The 23,454-nt window shown below is 43.0% G+C and overlaps 1 protein-coding gene across 20 annotated transcripts in view; it reads right to left on the bottom strand.

The window, feature by feature from the left end:
• SRBD1 (S1 RNA binding domain 1) overlaps nt 1–23,454 on the bottom strand; it is a 307,187-nt gene that overhangs the window by 186,432 nt on the left and 97,301 nt on the right. For all 20 annotated transcript variants that reach the window (XM_033935755.1, XM_033935737.1, XM_033935739.1 and 17 more), the window contains 4 exons: nt 19,268–19,371; nt 12,460–12,567; nt 6,471–6,628; nt 5,232–5,322 (listed from right to left, as the gene is read on the bottom strand). In XM_033935755.1, the coding sequence (XP_033791646.1) occupies nt 5,232–5,322; nt 6,471–6,628; nt 12,460–12,567; nt 19,268–19,371 (461 nt within the window). The remainder of the gene's footprint in view (nt 1–5,231; nt 5,323–6,470; nt 6,629–12,459; nt 12,568–19,267; nt 19,372–23,454) is intronic.

Below are 23,454 nucleotides of genomic sequence, written 5' to 3'. Positions count from 1 at the left end.
TGTGAAATGGATTAATCATACGGCTATATAAAATTCTAGCTTTTCTGAACAACTCAGGAGAGGGAAGTGTAAATCTATTGTGCTCTACCACACTGTTCACAAGTTGAGAGGAAAATCCTACTTCTTCGCTCCTAAATGCTATCCTTTTTTGTCACTGGGAAAAAGGAGAGTCACCACTCATACTACTTAAACATATGATCATAAGACTGAAAAGGCTGCCTTATCCTGTCCACACACACACTCATTCCATAATAAAGGCTTAGTCATCTTACTATAAGATAAATATATGTATGAAACAAACTTATTTTTGGTTACTTAATTAAGAGATGGTTTTCAATTAATATTTCTTTCACAGAAAGCAAAATTATTTTTGCATCTTTGTTAGGGTGATCATGAATGCTTGTGGGGCTGATTGTCAGTCATAAAAATGTCTATTCTGTGGCAGATCTTAGTGTCACCTGCAAAAAGACAATTGTTTTCTCCTAACATAGGGGTCGGCAACCTGCGGCTCTTTGACAACATGGCTACAGCTCTTCTCTTGTGGGGATCCCGTGATGTGTACCTGTATCCTGGTGGCCTCCTCCTGCTTCATTTCAAGCTGCAGCACGTCTCTTTACAAAGCTGTGGGCAGCGGTCTAAACACACTGCCCCCAACTGACCCAGAAGGCTTCCCTCTTACCGACATTAGCTATTCGGGAGCCGACATCGGAGAGAAGACTTCCGGATCAGCCATATGCAGCACGTGAGGCCTACGACACCTGCTGAGCAGCATGGACCAGTACTGATGGCTCACCAGCTGGTACTATCGATGACGCAGGTTGTGTCAGAGAGGGTGACCTCAATGAGGATGCATACCTAGGAGGAGAGTCAACCTGCAGATCCTTAGATCAATGGCATCAATGTGTGGTCTGCATCAAGAGATTCGATGCTGTAGAGAACTGTGACGCTTGTTGGGAAGAGGATGATTCAGAAACTAGCTTCTTCGATGCTAGGAGATTTCCCAATGCTGATGTCAGAGTTTTCAAAGGCATAAATTACTCGGATTTGTGAAAAATCAATAATATAATGAAGCACACTTTCACAAGAAAAAAACCAACAATGTCATATAAAGAATGTAGGCAGTGCTGCTTTAGTTCCAGGGAGAAAGTTCAGACTGAACTGGAGGAAAAGCCTCAGACAAAAAGCCCTCCCACCACCACAATGGTGGATAGAGGTGGTAGGGTGGTAACCTCACTGGAAAAAACCTCCGTTGTACTCCCAACGTAATAAACTATAAGCAGGGCTGTCTATGCTTGATAGAAGAAAAAACTTTCCACTTATCTCAATTGATCGGTACACCGACGATGGCCAGCATTTCACTAACTTGTTGCCTCAAATCTTTTTGATCGAATGAGACGTTGCGGCGTCCTACTTAAAGTTTTGATTGGACTCTTGATACACCCTGAGGCAGCAAGTTAGTGAAACGCTGGCCATCGTCGGTGTACCGATCAATTGAGATAAGTGGAAAGTTTTTTCTTCTATCAAGCATAGACAGCCCTGCTTATAGTTTAGTACGTTGGGAGTACAACGGAGGTTTTTGCCAGTGAGGTTACCACCCTACCACCTCTATCCACCATTGTGGTGGTGGGAGGGCTTTTTGTCTGAGGCTTTTCCTCCAGTTCAGTCTGAACTTTCTCCCTGGAACTAAAGCAGCACTGCCTACATTCTTTATATGACATTGTTGGTTTTTTTCTTGTGTTAGAGTTTTCAAAGGCGACAGCTCCGAAGTTTTTGCGATGTCCATAACAAAGCCAAACAGCTTCTCCCATTGAATTTGATGGGTTTTAAAGGAACACTTTACGATTCAATTTAGTGATCAGGGCTCAAACATTGAAGACACCAATTATGTGGATAGGTTATGGAAATAGGTCTCTGGTACCTGCAGCACTTTTTAAAGCCCGCCGTGGGTTTTGACATAGGAAAAATCTCGTCTGCGAGATTGAACTCAATGGTTGAATGAAGTCCCACCAGGGAAAGAACCTCAAGGCCGAAGCCCAAGGTTGAGCAAAAGAAAAATAAATATAATAATTTTTATTTTTTTTAACTATACAAAGAAAAGAAAACTATATTAAAAACTAGGAAAAAAGAAAGATGAAGCAGGAAGGCAATGCCAGCTGAACAGAGTTCAGTTAAAAACAGACTTCTTCGCTCCGCAGAAAACAAAGAACTGAGGTACCATGAGTGGACGTTGGGTGAGAAGGCACTTGCGCATGCGTGGTGCGGGCAGTTGCAAAGTTTCTTAAAGCTTAAAGTGACAGTACACTTTTCATACTGTTCATACTGAGCTCTGTGGATGACGCCACCCATATGCAAGGTCTGCAGCGGTCAAAACGGCAGTCAGAGAGGCCAAACTTCAAGTAGAAGAGACTCTGGCAAAGAACATGAAGAAAGGGGACAAATCCTTCTTCAGGTATATTAGAGATAGGAAAAAGAACACAGACGGGTTAGTACGCCTTAGAAAACCAGATGGGAACTGCGCAGAATCAGATTCCGATAAAGCAGAACTACTGAATGAATACTTCTGCTCGGTCTTCACCTGCGAGGCACCGGGGCATGGTCCGCAGTTGCAGGCAAGGCCCAGCGTGAAAGACCCGTTTCAGAATTTCGAGTTCACACCTGGCGACGTCTACTACGAACTGGCAAGACTCAAGGTGAACAAAGCCATGGGACCGGACAATATACACCCCAGGGTGTTCAGTGAGCTGTGTGATGTCCTGGCAGAACCGCTATCAGGACTCTTCAATCTCTCCCTAAGTTCAGGGAGAGTCCCCATAGACTGGAAAACAGCTAACGTCGTTCCACTGCTCAAAAAGGGTTGCAGGGCAGAGGCTGCAAACTACAGACCGGTGAGTCTCACATCAATAGTATGCAAACTCATGGAAACACTAATCAAACGTAAATTAGACGCAATCTTGGATGAGGAGAATCTACGGGATCCCAGTCAACACGGATTCACCAAGGGTAGGTCCTGCCAATCCAATCTCATCAGCTTCTTTGACTGGGTAACAAAACAGCTAGACTTGGGAGAATCCATGGACGTCGTATACCTAGACTTCAGCAAAGCTTTCGATAGTGTCCCGCATCGCAGGCTGTTGAGCAAGATGAAATCAATGGGGCTTGGAGAAACACTAACTACATGGGTCAATGACTGGCTGAGTGGCAGACTTCAGAGGGTGATAGTTAACGGTACCCTCTCTAAAACATCGGAGGTGACCAGTGGAGTACCGCAGGGCTCAGTCTTGGGCCCGTTGCTTTTCAACATATTCATAGGGGACCTAACTCAGGGGCTTCAAGGTAAGATAACGTTATTCGCTGACGACGCCAAACTATGCAATATAGTGAGAGACGGCAATTCACCCGATAGTATGACACAGGACCTACATTTGTTGGAGATTTGGTCCTCGACCTGGCAGCTAGGCTTCAACGCTAAGAAATGCAAGATCATGCACCTCGGCAGCATAAATCCGTGCAGAACTTACACCTTGAATGGTGAGACCTTAGCTAGAACTTCAACAGAACGAGACTTGGGAGTGATCATCAGCACATACATGAAAACTGCTGATCATGTGAAGAAGGCTTCATCTAAGGCAAGACAGTTGTTAGGATGCATCTGCAGGAGTTTCGTCAGCCGGAAGCCTGAAGTCATAATGCCATTATACAGAACCATGGTGAGACCTCATTTGGAATACTGTGTGCAATTCTGGAGGCCACACTACCGAAAAGATGTGCTGAGAGTAGAGTTGGTGCAACGGATGGCCACCAGGATGGTCTCGGGGCTCAAGAATCTATCGTACGAGGAAAGGCTGAAAAATTTGCGGCTGTACTCACTCGAGGAACATAGGGAGAGAGGAGACATGATCGTGACGTTTAAGTATATTACCGGCCGTATCGAAATGGAAGAAGAGATTCTCTTTCTCAAAGGACCCTCAGCCACAAGAGGGCATCCGCTCAAACTCAGGGGTGGGAAATTTCATGGAGACACCAGGAAATGTTTCTTCACCGAGAGAGTGGTTAATCCTTGGAACGAGCTCCCGGTGCAGGTGATTGAAGCAATCAGCGTGCAAGAATTTAAGAGCAAATGGGATGCCCATGTGGGATCCCTTAGAGGGTTAAGCCAAGGGAACCTGTCACCAGGAGTGGGATCCCTAGGATAGTAGACTTGGGGGTGGGTCAGTAGGGTGGGCAGACCTGATGGGCTATGGCCCTTATCTGCATTCATCTTCTATGTTTCTATGTTTCTAATTGTCCTATGATAATCCTGAGAATTTGCTAATCACCATTTTCATGGCATGAACTTAATTAACCATCATCTTTGGTTGTTTATGAATTGTCTAGGTTGAAGTGGCAGGCTTAGAATGAGGGAAGTTGGGTTCAAATCCTATTTCTTCTACTAATGCTCCTTGGCTCAGGTACCAGCTACTCATATAAGCTCTAAGGGGCAAAGACCTACTTTTTGGGGCAAACACAATCTTTCATGCACACAAAATAGAAATATGAATAATTAAAGCTAAAATCCAAATGAAATCCAAACCCACCAAATAACATTTTCCTTTCAAAATTAAAACTAGTTTCTTTTTCTTGTCTAACAAAACTTGGCTGCCTTTACAGACAGCAAATATTCCCTTAGTTTTTTTTCAAGAGCAGGCACAGGTATGACCTATGGCTGGGCACATAATTTTGCAAGAAAGGGAGGGGGTCCTATTCCTCTGCCCATGAGTTGTTTCTACCATAATGTCACCAGTACTACAAGTCCACCATCAGAGACCCAAGCCTGCTATCCTTCTCCTTCATTTTCCTCTAAGCTTCCTTCTCTTTTCTAATACTTCTCTAGCTTTTCACATCCTTCAGCTCTCACCTAAACCTGCCTCCATTTTCTCTCTTACCCCCTCTAATCCTTCCTTAGGCAATAAGGAGAGATTTTTAGAAACAGTGGTAACCATAATAAAAGGTAGATAGCTTGCATTAAAAATAAAACACAAAGATACAATGTAGAGAAAATAGATGGAGAATTACAAACAGAACCCAACAAAAACAAATGATATTGGAAGAATCTAGCACGTATTACTGTTGTAATTAGGAATATAGGCCAACAGTATTAACCACTGAAAGAGGAAAACAGGTCTTCAATTCTATAAGAAATTTTACACTTGTTTTGTGTCATAATTCATATACAAAAAGCTGCTTTATCATACTTGTAGTTCAGCAAAAGCCCTCTTATCTTCTCAGCTTCCCGGAATCCTTGCCCAGTATGCAAATATACCGTTTCAACATGGAGTATCTGATCTAAAAAAAAAAGTCAAATCAAAAGCAAAGCAATTAGAAAAAAAGGAACTGAAAAGCACTAAAAGATACCAACTCTGTCCAAGTAAAAGTAAAAGGTACAAGGAGACTATTTAAATAGAAGTTTCCAAGGACACAATCAAAGGGAAGCTGATGCTGATTAACCAGCAGATAAGATTGGGTCTCTATCTGAGTTTGGAAAACTTACCCATAAACAAAAATGAGAATTTTCAAACTTAAACAATTTATCATAGCACTCCTCATTCTATGATTTTTTTACCAATCAGAGCACTTCTCCAAAAATTTATCATCTTGTTAATGGTATTTTTAGTACCAGACTTTGGTGTATATACAATACAGAGAAACTGCTTTTGGGTTATTTTTATTTAGAACCAGGTTATTAATTTTTAGTTAATACTTATGTATATATTAGTGCCGAATCTTTAACTTTGATTATTTGCTCTACGATATTTAAAGTTATAATATAATATTAGGTAGAATTTATTTTGGTCATACATAAAGCTTTATAAATGGCATACAGCAACAGCCCCGAAGCCCTTTAAATCTCTATGGGCTTCAGGACCGTTAGCGCAGCACAGCCACTAGCGCGCCTTTGTAAAAGAGGCTGTAAATTTTATTATTATTACCATTGTATATAATTAACATACATTCCTGCAAATTTTGTACAAGGCGGCCTATTTTTGTTTGCTTAATACCTATGTTCCTTTATATTATTTAGGGGCCCTTTTTCTAAGCTGCAGGTTTTCAATGAAATTACATGGAAATACTTTTAAAACAAATAGGAGGAATATGAGTCATGCAGCAGTATCCCTTTGGCTAGAAAAACATACTCATACATTGATTAAATTTTACCAGGCAAAACTGCTTAAGAATATGAGATAAACATACAACATTTTGCAGGAATTATTAATATAACGTTAAATATTTTAGCCAATATTTATACAGCTCATTCCTGAATATCCCTCAGTATTATTTTAGAAATGTATGTATTTGTGTGTACCTTGTATGAATATCTCTTAAAATTAAATAATTAAAAAAAATAGAAATGTATTTATTTAATGTTTTGGAAATGAAGCATTAATTAAAGGGGAAAAATATATATATATATATATACATTTATTTTAACTTACTGGTAGGTGAAATTATTGCAAGTTTACAACCATGTTTATAGCCAGGATCAACTCCCATTAATGTGCGTCCACGAACAGGGGTCATAAGAAGCAGTTGGCGAAGATTTCTTCCAAACATCATTACAGATTCCTTCTCTGCATCGGATGTTAATTTTGACCTTCAACATTAAAAAAAATGTACAGTAATAAAATGATAATTTGTTTTACTGCCTGTGAAGGCCTTTAGTCTATTTTAACACACGCTTTAATGTTTTGATATCCTAATGTATGGTATAAAGAAAGAATAATAGAGAAGCAGACCAAACACAATAAGAAAACACAATCTTTATCAGATGTACTTCCCAGGACATGTGTCTGACATGGCCGTTGTTTGCCAAAATAGCTGCATCAGGGGCAATTTAACCAACTGGTGAAAGACACAGTAATTACTCCAAAACTGCAATACAAATGTGCCAAGTCAGGCACACTTTTATGTCCTGGGACTACATCTAATATAGACTATGTTTTCTTATTATGTTTGGTCTGCTTCTCTATTATTCCTCATGGTGGATCTAGGAGTTTGGCTGGCTTCTTGTTTCTTCACTCTTGATATGGGAGAAAGGCCAATTGAATTTAGCTATACATTTCTCCCTCGTCATTCGCGGGGGATATGAGCAGAGCTGGACCGCGAATGCGGAAAAACTGCGATTATCCGGTTCTGACCACTCCAACCTCCCTGGCGCCTTCCCGGCCTTATCTGATGGTCTAGAGGGCTTTCGGGGCAGGAGCGATCTTCCTACGCTCCTGCCCCGTGCAGATCGCCATCAGGAAATGGCTGTAGGGAGTTCCCGACGTAGTCTTCATTGGAGAAGGACTGGCTCCCTCCTCCCTCAGCAGCACTCCATGCAAAGACACAGGCAGCAACTCACACGCTGCAGAGCTAACCCGGAACCTTCTCTCCGGCGTCAGAATTGACATCATAGGGAAGGCTTTTGAGCCAGCCAAGTGCAGCGTATGAGTCCCTGCATGCGCCGTCCCTGCACGGAGTTTCTCCTGGGGGAAGATGGAGCGAGTCCAGTACCAATAACGTAACAGGGTCAGCTTCGGGGGTGGGGAATAGTGCGGCTGGTGGGCACAAAGGCAGGCAGGGAGGGATGGGTAGGGGGGTGGGTAGGGATCCCCAGCGATGCCTGCAGCATCTGCGGACGGGTCAGGGGAGGGGAGATGAAGGCAGGGCTCTTCCTTATTCCTCCTCTTCCTCGTCAGTGCTCGCGCTTTTGCCTTTGTCACAGCTTCTGCCTTCCGCTGGTATAGCAGCCAAGAGCCTACCAGAGCCCCGGTCCCATGCACCAGAGGCCGGTAGGATCCATAAGAACTGCCTTCTCCGGATCAGACCTTCGGTCCATCAAGTCCGGCGATCTGCACACGCGGAGGCCCTGCCAGGTGTACACCTGGCGTAATTTATATTCCACCATATCCTTATATGCCTCTCTTAAGGAGATATGCATCTAGTTTGCTCTTGAAGCCTAGGACGGTAGATTCCGCAATAATCTCCTCTGGGAGAGCATTCCAGGTGTCAACCACTCTCTGAGTGAAGCAGAACTTCCTGACATTAGTCCTGAACCTGTCCCCCCTTAGCTTCATTACATGTCCTCTAGTCCGTGTCAAATTGGACAATGTAAATAATCTTCTCTGCTCTATTTTGTCGATTCCTTTCAGTATTTTGAAGGTCTCGATCATATCCCCACGCAGTCTCCTTTTCTCAAGGGAGAACAATCCTAGTGTTATAAGTCTGTCCTCGTATTCCAGTTTCTCCATACCCTTCACCAGTTTTGTTGCTCGTCTCTGCACCCTCTCCAGCAGTTTTATATCCTTCTTTAGGTAGGGAGACCAATGTTGGACGCAGTATTCCAAGTGTGGTCTGACCATTGCCCTATAAAGCGGCATTATAACTTTCTCCGATCTACTCGAGATTCCTTTCTTTATCATGCCCAACATTCTATTTGCCTTCTTTGCCGCTGCCGCGCATTGTGCCGACGGCTTCAGGGTTCTGTCTATCAGCACACCCAGGTCCTTTTCTTGTTCACTCTTCCCCAGAGTTGCACCTGACATTGTATACTCGTATTCCTTATTTTTATTGCCTAAATGCATTACCTTGCATTTCTCCACATTGAATTTCATCTGCCATTTCTCCGCCCATGTTTCTAACTGACACAAGTCGCTCTGGAGTTTCTCGCTATCATCCTGCGATCTGATTGCCCGGCATAGTTTTGTATCGTCTGCAAACTTGATGATCTCACTGGATGTTCCTTCCTCTAGGTCATTGATATAAATATTAAAAAGGATCGGCCCAAGTACCGAGCCCTGGGGCACACCACTAGTCACTTTCTCCCAGTCGGAGAACTTCCCATTTATGCCCACTCTCTGCTTTCGGTTTTCCAGCCATTTGCCTATCCATCTTTGTATATCCCCCTCTATGCCATGGCTATGTAGTTTCCTGAGAAGTCTTTCGTGTGGAACTTTGTCAAACGCTTTCTGGAAGTCCAAATATATTATGTCCACCGGCTTCCCACTATCGATTTGCTCGTTCACGGTCTCAAAAAATTGGAGTAAATTAGTCAAACATGATTTCCCTTTCCTGAATCCATGTTGACTGGGTTTCATTAAGTCATATGCGTCCAAGTGCCGGACTATGCTATCCTTGATCAGTGCTTCAACCATCTTGCCAGGGACAGACGTAAGACTCACAGGTCTATAGTTGCCCGGTTCCCCTCTCGATCCTTTTTTGAAAATTGGGGTGACGTTCGCTATCCTCCAGTCGTCCGGTATCTGTCCAGTTCTGATTGTCAGGTTTGCAAGTTTTTGCAATAACTCTCCGATTTCAACCTTCAATTCCTTTAAGACTCTCGGATGAATCCCATCCGGTCCAGGGGATTTGTCGCTTTTAAGTTTGTCGATCTGATAGTATATCTGGTCTAAGTCCACTTCAACTGTGGTGAGGCTGTCTTCTATTTCTCCTGCAAACACTTTCTCCGCTTCAGGTATTGTTGAGGTGTCCTCCTTCGTAAAGACGGACGCAAAGAAGGAATTTAGTTTGTCTGCGATTTGTTTATCTTCCTTGACGTACCCTTTTCTTCCCTGGTCGTCCAGGGGTCCCACTGCCTCTTTTGCAGGTTTTTTCCCTTTCACGTATCTAAAGAAGGGCTTGAAGTTTTTGGCCTCCTGGGCTATTTTTTCCTCATATTCCTGTTTTGCATTCCTCACCGCCTTGTGACATTTCTTCTGATCATCTTTATGTTTGTTCCAGGCTTCGGTTGTCTTTATGCATTTCCATTTTTTGAAAGAGTCCTTCTTTTCTTTTATGGCTTCCTTCACCTGTATGGTAAGCCATGCCGGTTCTCTTTTGCTCTTTGTTCTCCGATCTTTGGAAATCTTCGGAATGTAGAGATCTTGTGCTTCTGTGATAGTATTTTTCAGTAGTGTCCATGCCTGATCAACCGTTTCAAGTTTGTCCATCATCTTCTCGAGTCGTTTTTCTACCATGGCTCTCATGCTATCGTATTTACCCTTTTTAAAGTTCAAGGTGGTGGTTAAGGTTTTGGCATGTTTCCCTTTCCTGATGTGTAGTTTAAAGTTGATTACATTATGATCACTCGTTCCCAGTGGAACTATGACTTCCACTTCTGTTATCGGTCCCGTGAGGCCATTTAGGACCAAGTCCAAGGTGGCGTTGCCTCTTGTCGGCTCTTTTACCATTTGTTCCAGGAAGCAATCCCCTAGCACCTCCAGGAACTTGGCTTCCTTGCCGCAGTTGGAGGTTGCTAGTTTCCAGTCTATCCCTGGGAAATTGAAGTCTCCCAATATAATTACATTGCCTGTCTTGCATTCTTGTTTGATTTCCTCCATCATTTCTGTGTCAGTTTCCTCCGCCTGTCCTGGTGGACGATAGTAAAGGCCAATTTTCGTATCTGCGCCATATTGACCAGGAATTTTGATCCAGAGTGACTCCAGCTTCTCTTTCCTTTCTGTTTTAACCATTTCAACAGAATCTATCCCCTCCTTAACATATAGAGCAATACCTCCACCTTTCTGCCCTATTCGATCTCTTCTATACAGTTTGTATCCCTGTAGTACTGTGTCCCATTTGTTTTCTTCATTCCACCATGTTTCTGTTATGCCAATGATATCCAATATGTCACGTCTTGCTATTGTCTCTAGTTCCCCCATTTTGTTACCCAGACTTCTAGCATTTGTATACATACATCTAAGTTCTCTTCGTGTTACCTTTTTGGACCTTCTACTCTTGGCCGTCCCTGTAGCTTCAATTTTGGTATCCTTTACTGCTCCTGTGTTATCACCCTTTTTTGCTGTGTGGTCGTCCCCTCCTATGTCTGAGTTGTCCCTTCCTGCTTTTTCTCCCTTATTGGCTGTGAGGTCGTCTTCTCTTGTGTAGGTGTAGTTGTCCTTGGCTTCTTCGTCGGGGCATCCTGCTATCCGTACCATCGACCGGTGGTCGACTGTCGGCTTTCCCCTATCTTTCAGTTTAAAGCCTTCTCGATTGCCTTCTTCATGTTGCCTGCCAAAACTCTTGCTCCTTCCTTGTTGAGGTGTAGTCCGTCCTTTCTGTAGTACTTGCTTTTTCCCCAGAACGCCGTCCAGTTGCGCACGAAGTCAGATTTACGCTGTGGTTGGGATCCAAGTGTACACTTTGAAATAGTGATTACCTCCACCTTTTCCCCCCTCCCTTCTTCTACTCCCACAAGAACTGCTTTTACTTTTATAAAGTTTAGTGTACAGTGATTTTAATTCTACAATCAGTAGTATATAGTCACTAACTTGGAACACAGGAGGGAGAGAATAGAAAGGGAGAAATGATGGGCATGAGTGTGTGTGTGAGAGATGGTGCACATGGGGAAAAGGAAGAATGGATAATTGGGCATAGAGAGAGAGGGGGAGTGAGGTAGAGATGCATGGGGAATAGAAAGATGAGAGGGAGAAATGTTGGATATAGTGGTGGAGAGGGCAGATGCAAGGGGGAGGAATGTTGGACATAGTGATGACGGGAGAAATGTGGCATTTTACTGGAGAAGGATGATAGAAAGAGAAATGGGCCTGGGGCTGGTGGGCAGTGGTGAAAAATGCTGCACATGATATGGGGGATGAGAGGGAGAAATGTTGGATGTGGCAGTAGAGGGACTGGAAGAGATGCCTGGATCTCCCAAGACAGATGGACAGTGAAAGAGAGAAAGGGAGACATATTGCCAGTAGGGATGGAGGAGAGAGGAAGAAAAGTTTTGACTCATGGAGGGACAGAGAGAGAAAGATGTTGGTTGGGGAAGGGAATGAGGTCCGGAGGAGATGAAGCGTGTAGGAGGCAGAAAGATAAAAATATTGGATGCACAGTCAGAAGGAAATGCAACCAGAGACTCGTGAAATCACCAGACAACAAAGGTAGGAAAAATAATTTTATTTTCAATTTAGTGATCAAAATGTGTCAGTTTTGAGAATTTATATCTGCTGTCTACTGTATATTTTGCTCTATATTTGTCTATTTTTCTATAGTTATTGCTGATTGCATATTTTAAAGTCATCTGCCTTGACCTCTGAAAAAAAACCCAAATATAAATGATAATTAACATTTTCTCAGTGTGCAAGCAAGAATCCAAATTTAACTTTACTTTGGAAGTAAATTTTACTTGTCTATTAAAAAATGAATTAAAGTCCTGCTTTGAGTTTATGAACCTTGTTTAAAAAAAAAAAAAAAAAAAAAAAAGATCATTGTAATCAATCGTAATACAAAACATTCTGGTTCTAAATGTTGCAAAATCGCCAACATACTCAACTGAAATTTTCAGCAAAAAAAGCTATTTAGACTTTCAAATCAAACATCACTATTTGTAATGCTATATTGTGCTTGCTAATACTGTAATGTATGTATAAAGTAAAACAATTATATATTATTATTTGTTATTGCTGCAATGCTGTAAGCAGAAAATGAGCATTGCTTTACCTGAACTCTCTACAGAGAAGAGGGAAAATAAGACGCTTGTATGAATCTTCAACAGAATTGCGAAGAATATTCATTAACTCTGGTCTCGCATAGCGCTGTGGTCGCCATCTATGCAAAAACAAACGTCATCAAGATTACACATCTGGTTGTTTTGATTTACAGGATAATCATTCTAGTCATCCACGGAGTCCCGATGCGGACAGCCTCACAAGCAATCTTACTTGAAGAACTTCAGAAAGTTTGCGACTGCCGCACCGCACATGCGTGAGTGCCTTACCACCCAATGTAGGGTATGTGCCTCCTCAGCATCTCCTCAGTTCAGATAGCTAGCTAAGAAGCCAACCAAAGAAGGTGGGTGGGTTGTGAAAATATCTGCCTGCTGTCCCTGGATAACACCTGTTACGGTAAGTAACTTTGCTTTTTCCCAGGACAAGCAGACAGCATATTCCCCCTTATTGGTGACCTCCAAGCTAACCAGAATGGGATGGTGGGAGTGTTGGTGTTTAGGAGAATAAATTTTGTAATACTGTTTGGCCAAAATGGCTATCCCGTCTGGAAAAAGAATCCAGACAGTAATGTGAAGTGAATGTATGAACTGAGGACCAAGTGGCAGCTTTGCAGATTTCCTCGACAGATGTAGATCTAAGGAAAGCTACAGAAGCTGCCATAGCTCTAATTTTGTGGGCTGTAATTCAACACACCCCCCCCCCCTAGGTACAGACTAGCCTGAGCATAGCAGAACGAGATGCAAGCAGCCAACCAGTTGGAGATTTTTCTTTTGGAAACAGGATGCCCCAACTTGTTTAGATCAAAGGAGACAAAAAGTTGAGGAGAAGATCTCCTGGATGGGAATGAGGTTTGGGGAAAAAACATTGGAAGAACAATTGATTGATTGAGATGAAATTCTGTAACAACTTTTGGTAAGAATTTTGGATGAGTGCGGAGTACCACTTTGTCGTGATGGAATACTGTGAAAGGTGGGTCTGCTACTAAAGCATGTAGCTCACTAACTCTGTGAGCAGAAGTGAGAGCAATGAGAAAGACATCTTTCCAAGTGAGATATTTCAGATAAGCTGTAGGCATTGGTTTAAATGGAGGCTTCATCAATTTAGCAAACCACTGGAGGAGGTTTGAGAGGTGGTTTGACATTGAAAAGTCCTTTCAGAAATCTGGAAACCACAGGATGAGCAGAAAGAGGTTTCCCCTCTAGCAGCTGATGAAAAGCAGCAATTGATTGAGGTTGATTTGAGGCCAGACTGAGATAAATGAAATAGGTAATCCAGAACTGAAGACAAGGAGGTAGACTGAGGCTCCTTGTGATGAAGATCGCACCAAACAGAAAACCCAGTCCACTTCTGGTTGTAACATTGCCTGGTGGCGGGTTTTCTGGAAGCACCTGAGATGTCTCTGACAGACTGAGAAAACTGCAGGTTTGAAGTTATGTCAAGAGGTACCAAGCTGTCAGATGTAGAGACTTCAGGTTCGGATGAAGAAGAGAACAGTGACTCTGTGTAAGCAAAAATGGAAAAAGTGGTAGAAGCAATGGCTCCCTGCTGCTGAGTTGAAGTAGAAGGGAGAACCAAGGTTGTTTGGGCCACCAAGGAGCTATCAGAATCATGGTGGCATGCTCGTGTTTGAGTTTGATGAACGTCTTGAGAATGAGAGGGAATGGAGAGAACGCATACAAGAATCTGTCCATCCATTCCAGAAGAAAATCATCTGCCTCCAGGTGGTGAGGAGAGCAAATTCTGGAGCAAAACTGAGGCAGTTGTTGTAGTGGGGAGACGCAAAAAGATCTATCTGAGGAGTCTCCCACTGAGAAAAAATGTGGTGGAGAGACGGTGAATTGAGTATTCATTCGTGAGTTTGTAGGAGACGACTCAATTTGTCCGCCAGTGAGTTTTTCTCTCCTTGAATATAGACAGCTCTCAAAAAACGTTGTGAAGAATTGCCCAATTCCAAATCTTCTGAGCTTCCTTGCAAAGGAGGAGAAATCCTGTCCCTCCCTGTTTGTTCACGTAGTACATGGCTACTTGGTTGTCGGTGCACTACTTGATCATGAAGATGATGCTGAAAAGCTTTGAGAGCATTGAAGATCACTCTGAGTTCCAACAGATTTATGCGATTTTGACGGTCTATGGCGGACCAATGCCCTCGAGTACGGAGACCATCGAGATGAGCCCCCCAAGCGTAGGCCGAGGAATCTGTTGTGAGGACCTTCTGATGGGGGGCATCTGGAATAGTAAACCTCTGAAAAGATTGGACGAGAGCATCCACCATTGAAGACATTGCTGTAGAGAAGAAGTTACTGAAATGTGCTGAAAGAGCGGATCGAAAGCCTGCAACCATTGAGAAGCCAGGGTCCACTGAGGAACTCTGAGGTGAAGTCTGGCAAAAGGAGTCACGTGAACAGTAGAAGCCATGTGACCTCGGAGAACCATCATGTGTCTTGCTGAGAGTGAAGTGAGAGTAGACACATTTTGGCAAAGTTGAATGAGTGCATCCTGACACTGCTGGGCAAGGAATGCTCTGGGTTGCACAGTGTCCAGAATAGTTCCAATGAACTGCTGAGTCTGAGAGGGCTACAGTTGGGATTTGGGAAAATTGATTTCAAATCCTAAATTTTGTAGGAACCAAATAGTCTGTTGAGTCGCTACAGTAACCCCCGAGACATAGGGTCTTTTATGAGCCAGTTGTCCATATATGGGAAAACCTGGAGTCCTTGACTACCACCAGCATGCACTTGGTAAAAACTTTGGGAGATAATGCCAAGCCAAAAGGTAGCACTCTGTACTGATAATGCTGATTTCCCACCTGAAATCTGAGGAACTTGCAAGAGGCTGGATGAATAGGAATGTGAGTGTAAGCCTCCTTGAGGCCCAGAGAGCATAACCAAACATTGTGATCCAGAAGAGGATACAAAGATGCCAGAGACAGCATCCGAAACTTTTCTTTGACAAGAAATTTGTTGAGAGCTCTGAGATAGCCACGGGTAACCCGCCAAAATGGTTAAGTGCTAACTGCGGGTACGGGGACAAGGAAAAACTAGAACTGAGGAGACACACACCCTATGTCGGGCGGGAAGGTACTTGCACATGCGCAGTGCGGTAGTCACAAACTTTCTGAAGTTCTTCAAGCAAGATTGCTTGTGAGACTGTCCACATCGGGGCTCTGTGGATAATGTCACCCATATGTGAGAATATATTGCTTGCTTGTCCTGGGATAAATATAATTATGTTTGCAACTAAAACTGTAAAAAGAAAATTCTAAGATTAGCAATACTTACCCAAAGCATTTATATCTTTATTAGAATTTATTTACCAACCTTAAGAAGAAATTCACTCAAAGCAGCATAAAGCAAGAATAAGCTGAACATAAGCAAGGGAATAAAGGAGTGGAGCTCTCATGGGTGCACTTCCCCACTTAATCTCATTTTTTCATCTCACTCATTCTTTCTTTTGCACTCACTTCTTTCCAACTTTTTCCCATGCCTGTATACGAACTGTCTCTTGAGCCAAGGGCTGAGCAGCAATCTATGTACCTGTGAATGTTGCCTTACTGCCTTCCATTCATCTTGTTTCTGCACAGCTCCAGCCAGAACAGCAGCAGCGTTACTATATGAGCTACAAGGTTGAATGATTTATATCACAACACCTCACAGTTGGAGGTGATGCTATGCATTTAAGCTCTGCTCCTGCTACTAACAGCAGTGAAGCAACATTATTACAGCTATATAGTCTGTCACTTTGCTCCTCCCTTGCTCGATCATCAATATCACCTGCAGCAATTAAGAACATAAGAATAGTTTTACTGGGTCAGACCAATGGTTCATCTAGCCCAGTAGTCCAACTTCATGGTGGCCAATCCAGGTCACTAGTACCTGGTCAAAACCCAAAGAGTAGCAACATTCCATGTTACCGATCCAGGGCAAGCAGTGGCTTCCTCCATGTCTGTCTCAATAACAGACTAAGGACTTTTGCTCTAGGAAATTGTCCAAATCTTTCTTAAAACGAGCTTCATTAATCGCTCTTACCACAACCTCTGGCAACGCGTTCCAGAGCTTAACTATTCTCTGAGTGAAGAAAATATTTCTTCTTATTGGTTTTAAAAGTATTTCCCTGTAACTTCATCGCGTGTCACCTAGTCTGTAATTTTTGATGGAGTAAAAAATTGATCCACTTGAACCCATTCTACTCCACTCAGGATTTTCTAGACTTCAATCATACCTCCCCTCAGTTGTCTCTTTTCCAAGTTGAAGTGCCCTAACCTCTTTAGCTTTTCCTCATACTAGAGGAGTTCCATCCCCTTTATCACCTTTGTTGCTCTTCTTTGAACCTTTTCTAGTTCTGCTATATCTTTTTTGAGATAAGACAACCAGAATTGAAAATAATACTCAAGGTGAGTTTGCACAATGGAGCGATACAGAGGCATTATAATATTCTTAGTCTTGTTTACCATCTCTTTTCTAATAATACCTAGCATCTTGTTTGCTTTTTAGACCACCGACACATCTTAGAATTTCCTCATATGAGAGAAGTTCCACGTGTGTATTTCTTAAATATGCCTTTTCTATAAGCACATTTAATAGCAAGGAAAAAATGTAAAACAAGTCAATCTTAGGGATCCTTTTACTAAGGCAGGGGTGTCAGACTCAGTCACATAAGGGGCCAAAATCTTAAACACGGGATAATTGTTTGTTAAGGAGGATTCCAAGATGGCGGCAGCTTACCCTCGGCGTCTCTGACTTCAATCTGCAGGAGCACCTGAATATTTTGTTTCAGCTGTTCCAACTATGCCACACTCAAAGAGGAAGGGAGTAGTTCGAGCCGATCCCCCTGCGGCACGAACTTCCACTTCCTCACAGCGCTCCATGCTCGAGTTCATCGGGGCAGGTTCCCCTCTCATCGGGGTAGAGTCTGGCGGTTCCCCGGCTGGAAGAGAGGATGGGGCTTCGGACTGGGAGGTATCTCTCTCCCTTCCGATGTCAGTTCCACCGTCGTTCCCAGCGCCTAACGCGGCTGACCCGGATGTGACTCCCGATTTGGTATTCTCGAGGGAGACCCCAGGAGCAGAAGAAGCTGGAGCCACGCAGAAGAAGCTGGAGGCAGGAGAAACTTTGGAGATTTCTCCCCAACTAAAGAAATCTGAGGCAGCGTCACTGGAGAGCATATCGGAGGCTCTCATGAAGATCAACACAACAGTTTCCAGCTCTTCTAAAGAAATTGCAGCGCTCATGAGTACTGTTAATGCCTTGGGAGAGAAACTGCAGGGTACTATAGACCAATTTAATATGGAAGTATCCCAGGTCAAGACTAAAGTTACTGATTTACAAACTCTATCTTCAGAATTGGTCAAAGATAAAATAAATTTGAATAAGAAAATAGAACAATTGGAAAATTATAATAGAAGATTAAATGTGCAAATTCTCAATTTTCCTCATTCAATTGGAGTGTCACCTATGGAAATGCTAAGAAAATATCTTGTTGAAGTATTGAAATAATCAGCTGACTTAATTCCTCCGGTCAATCATATTTATTATATTCCTACCAAAAAGTTAGGAGTCACTCCTCAAGGTCCAGCTGTGGAACAATTAAATCTTACAGATATATTTGAATCATCGCCCATAGACTCCACAGAGCGAGCCACTTTACTGGTTTCTTTTGTGTTTGAGCAAGACGCTAATTCACTTCTGAGACTATACTTTCGAAATTCTCAATCACCTTTTCTGGGGAAAAGGGTTTATATAAACCCAGACGTCGCAAGACAAACACAAGAGAGACGTAAACTTTTCCTGGCAATGAAAACTGAGACAGTGACGCTGGGGGCAACTTTTCTCTTAGCCTACCCATGCAAATGTTTGGTCAAGTATCTTGAAGTTAAATATGTCTTTTTTTTTACCTGAACACTTGCGCGCATTTCTTGATATGAAGAAACTGTCTACTGCTAGTATTAATTAAGTTGTACAGGGAACCTTACTGCTAAGCCTATTCTTTTATATTATGTTATTGTAAGAATTATTGTTTCTCTTCACATTTTCCAGGAATTCTCCAAGGATTGATTATGGTCTAATTTGTTTCCTTAGAGAAATGATTTAATTTGTATTTGTACCTTTTATAACTGATTTTCTTGAACAAGGTTATCTTGTAATTATTTTGAAAATTCAATAAAGATAAAGTTTTGTTGTTTTTTTTAAATCTAAAACATTGGCTAAGTCGAGGGCCAATCTATTAAGATACTTAGTACCTTCTTCACCCTGAGACACCTGTGGCGCGGTCAGGCACTTCTGTGGCGTGTCCTGCTCCAACCTAGCTTTTACACTGGGACTGGATCCTTCTGCCTGCAAATGGGTACTGAGGCAGCATGGTGAGAATCTTGGAACGCTCCTGGGAATGGGGCAGTGCGTACAGGCACTTAGAGTGCCACTGGGACACAGTCAACACACTTAGATGCAACACAGTCACCGAGGGCCACATAAAACTGCCAGGCGGACCGGATTTGGCCCCCGGGCCTTGTGTTTGACATGTGTGTACTAAGGGGTCAATCTTAGGGGTCGTTTTACTAAGGCAAGCTAGCCATTTTATAGAATATAATGGACACGTTAGCGTTTAGCACATGCAAAAACGGCTAGCGCGCCTTAATAAAAGAACCCTCTAGAACTATAAATCCACGTGTTAATATATTAAACAAATGACATAGATATATGAAAATCACTACCCTTCAAGTTAAAATCTGTATATAAGACAATTAAGAGACCTTTCAGTATTTTGCTGTACAGAAAAATATAATTTCTTTACAAAAATACACAGACCTTTGATTAACACACCACCTACTGAATTCATCCTTCATTCTGTCAGGAACGTTGACTTTCACTGTCAGGACCTTATGATTTTCCCCTCGGTTAATGGCCAAAATCTGAGTAAAACAAATAGCAAAGACAAATAAGAGACAAGATTCCTTAAAGGCTAAACTTACAGTACCAACTCAAGAGCAAACAAACAGATTTCTGTGGCAAAATCATAGCTATAATTAGTCCATTACAACAATGGACTGAATTGTAAAATTAATAGCAAACAACTTCATGTACTAAAAAAAAAGCATTGAAATTTTTCAGGAAGTATTATACAGATAATCTCTCCCACATATTTTTACAGCCCTTCCTAATATCACATTTTATGCTAGTAATCACAGAAGCACTCCCTGTTCACTTGTTTTTTTTTATTTGGGTATTCATTGTAAAACTCCCTTGCCTGGAAGAGACAGGACATGCTGTTCTAAAAGGAGAAATTAGGTTCTTACCTGCTAATTTTCTTTCTGTTAGCTTGTAGACCGGTATAGTTCCTTTACGGATGGGTATTATACCTCACTGGTACCAGCAGGTGGAGACTGAGATCAAACTTGTATATCAGTACAGCTTCCCCTCTACTAATCCAGTCTGCCGAATAGCCAAGCAGAACCTAGGAAAATTCTTAACTGAAACAGTAAAATACACTCCAAACAAGAGTGTAAAAACAACAAACATCTGTAAACAACATGTGTAGAACTGAATCCTGGAGATAAAACATCCCCACAGTTCACCAGCTAAGCTAGCTGAGCCATCGTCGCTGTTCTTAATTCTCCCCGGCCCTAGAAAAATACTAGAACCCACAGAAAAATTCAAAATCTGCACGCAAGCAAAAAACCGCAATCATCACACAAAGACAGAAAGGGTGGGGAACTATACCGTTCTACCAGAAAGAAAATTAGCAGGTAAGAACCTAATTTCTCCTTCTGTATCGCTTGATAGACTGGTATAGTTCCTTACGGATAGGATGTACTAAAGCAGTATTCATCAAGGGTGGGACCCCCAAAGGGCCGACATCAAAACACGTTCACCGAACCCCGCGTCCTGACGTGCTTGAACAGTAGTGTCAGACAAAGGAATGTAGAGAAGACCAGAATGCAGCCTTGCAGATATACACTGGAGGCACTAGAGAAGATTCAGCCCAAGAAGCTGCCTGAATGAGCCTTGAGAAATTCTGGAATAGGCTTCTTCTTCAGAAGATAAGTAGAAGCAATAGTCTTCTTGATCCAGCGCACAATAGTAGCCTTAGAAGCGCCATTCCCCTTATGAGGACCCGCTAGAAGGACAAAGAGATGATCTGATTTCCTGATCTCCTGTGTCCTCTGCACATAAGAGCGAAGGACCCAACTGACATCCAACTTGCACAGCTGTTTTTGCTCAGAAGAGCCCTCCCAACTACCCAAAACTGGGATGACTACAGATTGATTGACATGAAAAGGAGAAACTACTTAAGAAGATCAACTGTTTTTACACCTAAGCAGCAATAGGACCAGCCGCCACTACCGGGAACCCTTTGCCACGATCCAGCCAGACATATAAGATCTTCCCCCAGCATTCCATTGGATAGATCAATCTACCTGCTTTTAAATATCAGCAGCAGTGGGAGAACAACTGCTTTTACACCTAAGCAGCATTGGGACCAACCGCAACTACCAAGAGCCCATAGACCAGATCATGACAGGAGTGTGAGCTCCACACCTCCTGCAGTCCGCTAGGAAGATCAACTGCTTTAACACCTAAGTAGCAGCAAGACCAGCTGCCTATAATAGGAGCCCTTGCCCCGATCCAACCAGGCATGTGAGCTCCTCCCCCTATATCCCGTTTAAGAGATCAATCTACCTGCTTTAAATATCAGCAGCAGTAGAAAAACAACTGCTTTTACATACAAGCAGCAGCGAGACCTACCTCAACCACCAAGAGCCCACAGAACCGATCCTGCCAGGAGTGTGAACTCCTCCCCCTGCAGTCCATTGGAGAGATCAATCTGCCTGCTTTTAAATATCAGCAGCAGTGGAGATCAACTGCTTTTACACCTAAGCAGCAACGAGACCAGCCACAACCACCGAGAGCACACAGACCCGATCCTACCAAGAGTGTGAACTCTTCCCCCCATGCAATCCGCTAAGAAGATCGACTGTCGGCTCCGGGCAGCTTTCCCGCAGAGGAGAGAATCCTGCATTCACCATGGGCCTCATCTGGGGCAGCCTCCTTGGAGCGGCTGGGGCACGGGCAGTGTGTCTGGGAGGGAATGCATGGATGGGAGAACATCGCAGGGGAGGAGACATAGGCATCCAGGGACTGTCTGCCAAGTCTCTTCCCTGAAGAAGCCCTTTCTGGAAATGTCAATCGCTCCTCCTAAACTTACTTGCTCCACTTCATCACTGACGCTGAAACCGTGGATTGAAGACAAAGTTTTATTTTATTTTTCTTTCCAGCTTATGATTTATCTTTAATCTTATCTATTGTTTTGCCTTTTGTCTTTGTTTTGTTCTATTTCTATCATTTAAATTTCTCCAGAATTCTACTGTTCAACGGCTCCCCCTTCTGCTTCTATTCCTTTCTCTCCTCTCTTCTACCTTCCAAAGTATTTAGATCAATGCTGTCTTGTTAAAATGTTTATTTTATTTTTATTTTTCCTCTAACTCTACTTTTCACTTCTCTATTACCCTCCAGGTACTTTAGTTAGATTGTGAGCCTTCGGGACAGTAAGGGAATTTTTCAAGTACCTTTCTTATTTCTAATCTTAATGTATATTTTCTGTAAACCGCTTAGAACCTAACGGATGTAGCGGTATATAAGAAATAAATTACATTACATTACAAATTACATTGACAGAAAGGAAGGAACAGGCCTCAAGACAACCCGCTCCCTAGAAAATCTCAAGAAGGGAGCCGTAAAAGAGAAAGCCTGCAGCTCAGAAACATGTCTAGCTGAAGTAATGGCCACCAAGAAGACCGCTTTAAGATTAAGATCCTTCAAAGAGCAGTTGCCCAACGGTTCAAAAGGAGGACGCACTGTAGGGATTGAACACAGCAAACACACACACGCAGTCTATGAGTTGGAATGGAGGCGCTGCCAATGGCTAGCTCTGAGTCCCTTTTATTATGCTTCTATGCATATGACATCATAGTAACTCCCTCGTTTACACATCAAATGATTGGTGGATACAAAGGTATATGCTTTTACATTGGTGGGAACACAGGTACATGCTTTTACATCGTGATCACTTGCCCTTTACCTCGTGATCACCCTCCAACTCAGCACTTAGACACGGGCCTGATTAACACGTGGACAGACCTGAGTCTTTGCACGTATGCAATGTAATGCCTGTCAGCTGATGTCCTTTCCAAATAAGGACAGCTTAAGATAAGGGTTAATATGTGACAGGGGTCTTGTGACAAGAAGGGAGGGGGGAACGCCTCAGCATTCTGTCACAAGGTGCTAACATTTTCCTTGCTTTAGAATGTCTACGTGGCAGGAGGGGAGAGGGAATGAGAAAGGCTTAATACGTCTTTCAAAGGGCCTTAGATCCCTACACAGGGATCTGGTTCAGAACTGCCCTCCCTGGTTCAGAACTGCATCCCTTCAACGCACTAGAACCAGATTCAGATCCAAAGAAGGAACAGAAGGCCACCCGGGAGACCTGAGCAATTTGGCCGCCCACAAGAAGCGAATCACATCAGGAATGGCAGTCAAACGCTGACCTTTCACTAACCCCCGAAAGGCTGATAAGGCCGTAAGCTGAACCTGGAGAGAAGACCAAGCCAGTCCCCTTTCCAGGCCATCCTGCAAGAACTCTAAGATGTTAGGCAGGGAAGCACGAAAAGAGACCACTTCACGCGCATCACACCATTCCTCAAATAGATGCCAAACCCTCACACAAGCCCGAGAGGTGGAAAGCCTCCGGGACCCCAAGAGAGTTGAGATCACTTTATCTGAATACCCCTTCTTACCTAGGTGACCCCTTTCAAAAGCCAAGACGTAAGACAAAAGGGACCCGGATCGAACATTGGAATGGGACCCTAAGTTAGAAGGTCGTCCAAGAGAGGCAGAGGAAGAGGATCCGCCACCAGATGCCTCACCAGATCTGCGTACCACTTTCGTCTAAGCCAATCCGGAGCCACCATAACCTCGAGGCCCGGATAGAAAATTAT

This window comes from Geotrypetes seraphini, chromosome 3 (genome assembly GCF_902459505.1).
Source record: "Geotrypetes seraphini chromosome 3, aGeoSer1.1, whole genome shotgun sequence".
Lineage (NCBI taxonomy): Eukaryota > Metazoa > Chordata > Amphibia > Gymnophiona > Dermophiidae > Geotrypetes > Geotrypetes seraphini.
Note: the sequence above shows the minus strand (reverse complement) of the source record. Positions and strands in the feature narration are given on the sequence as shown.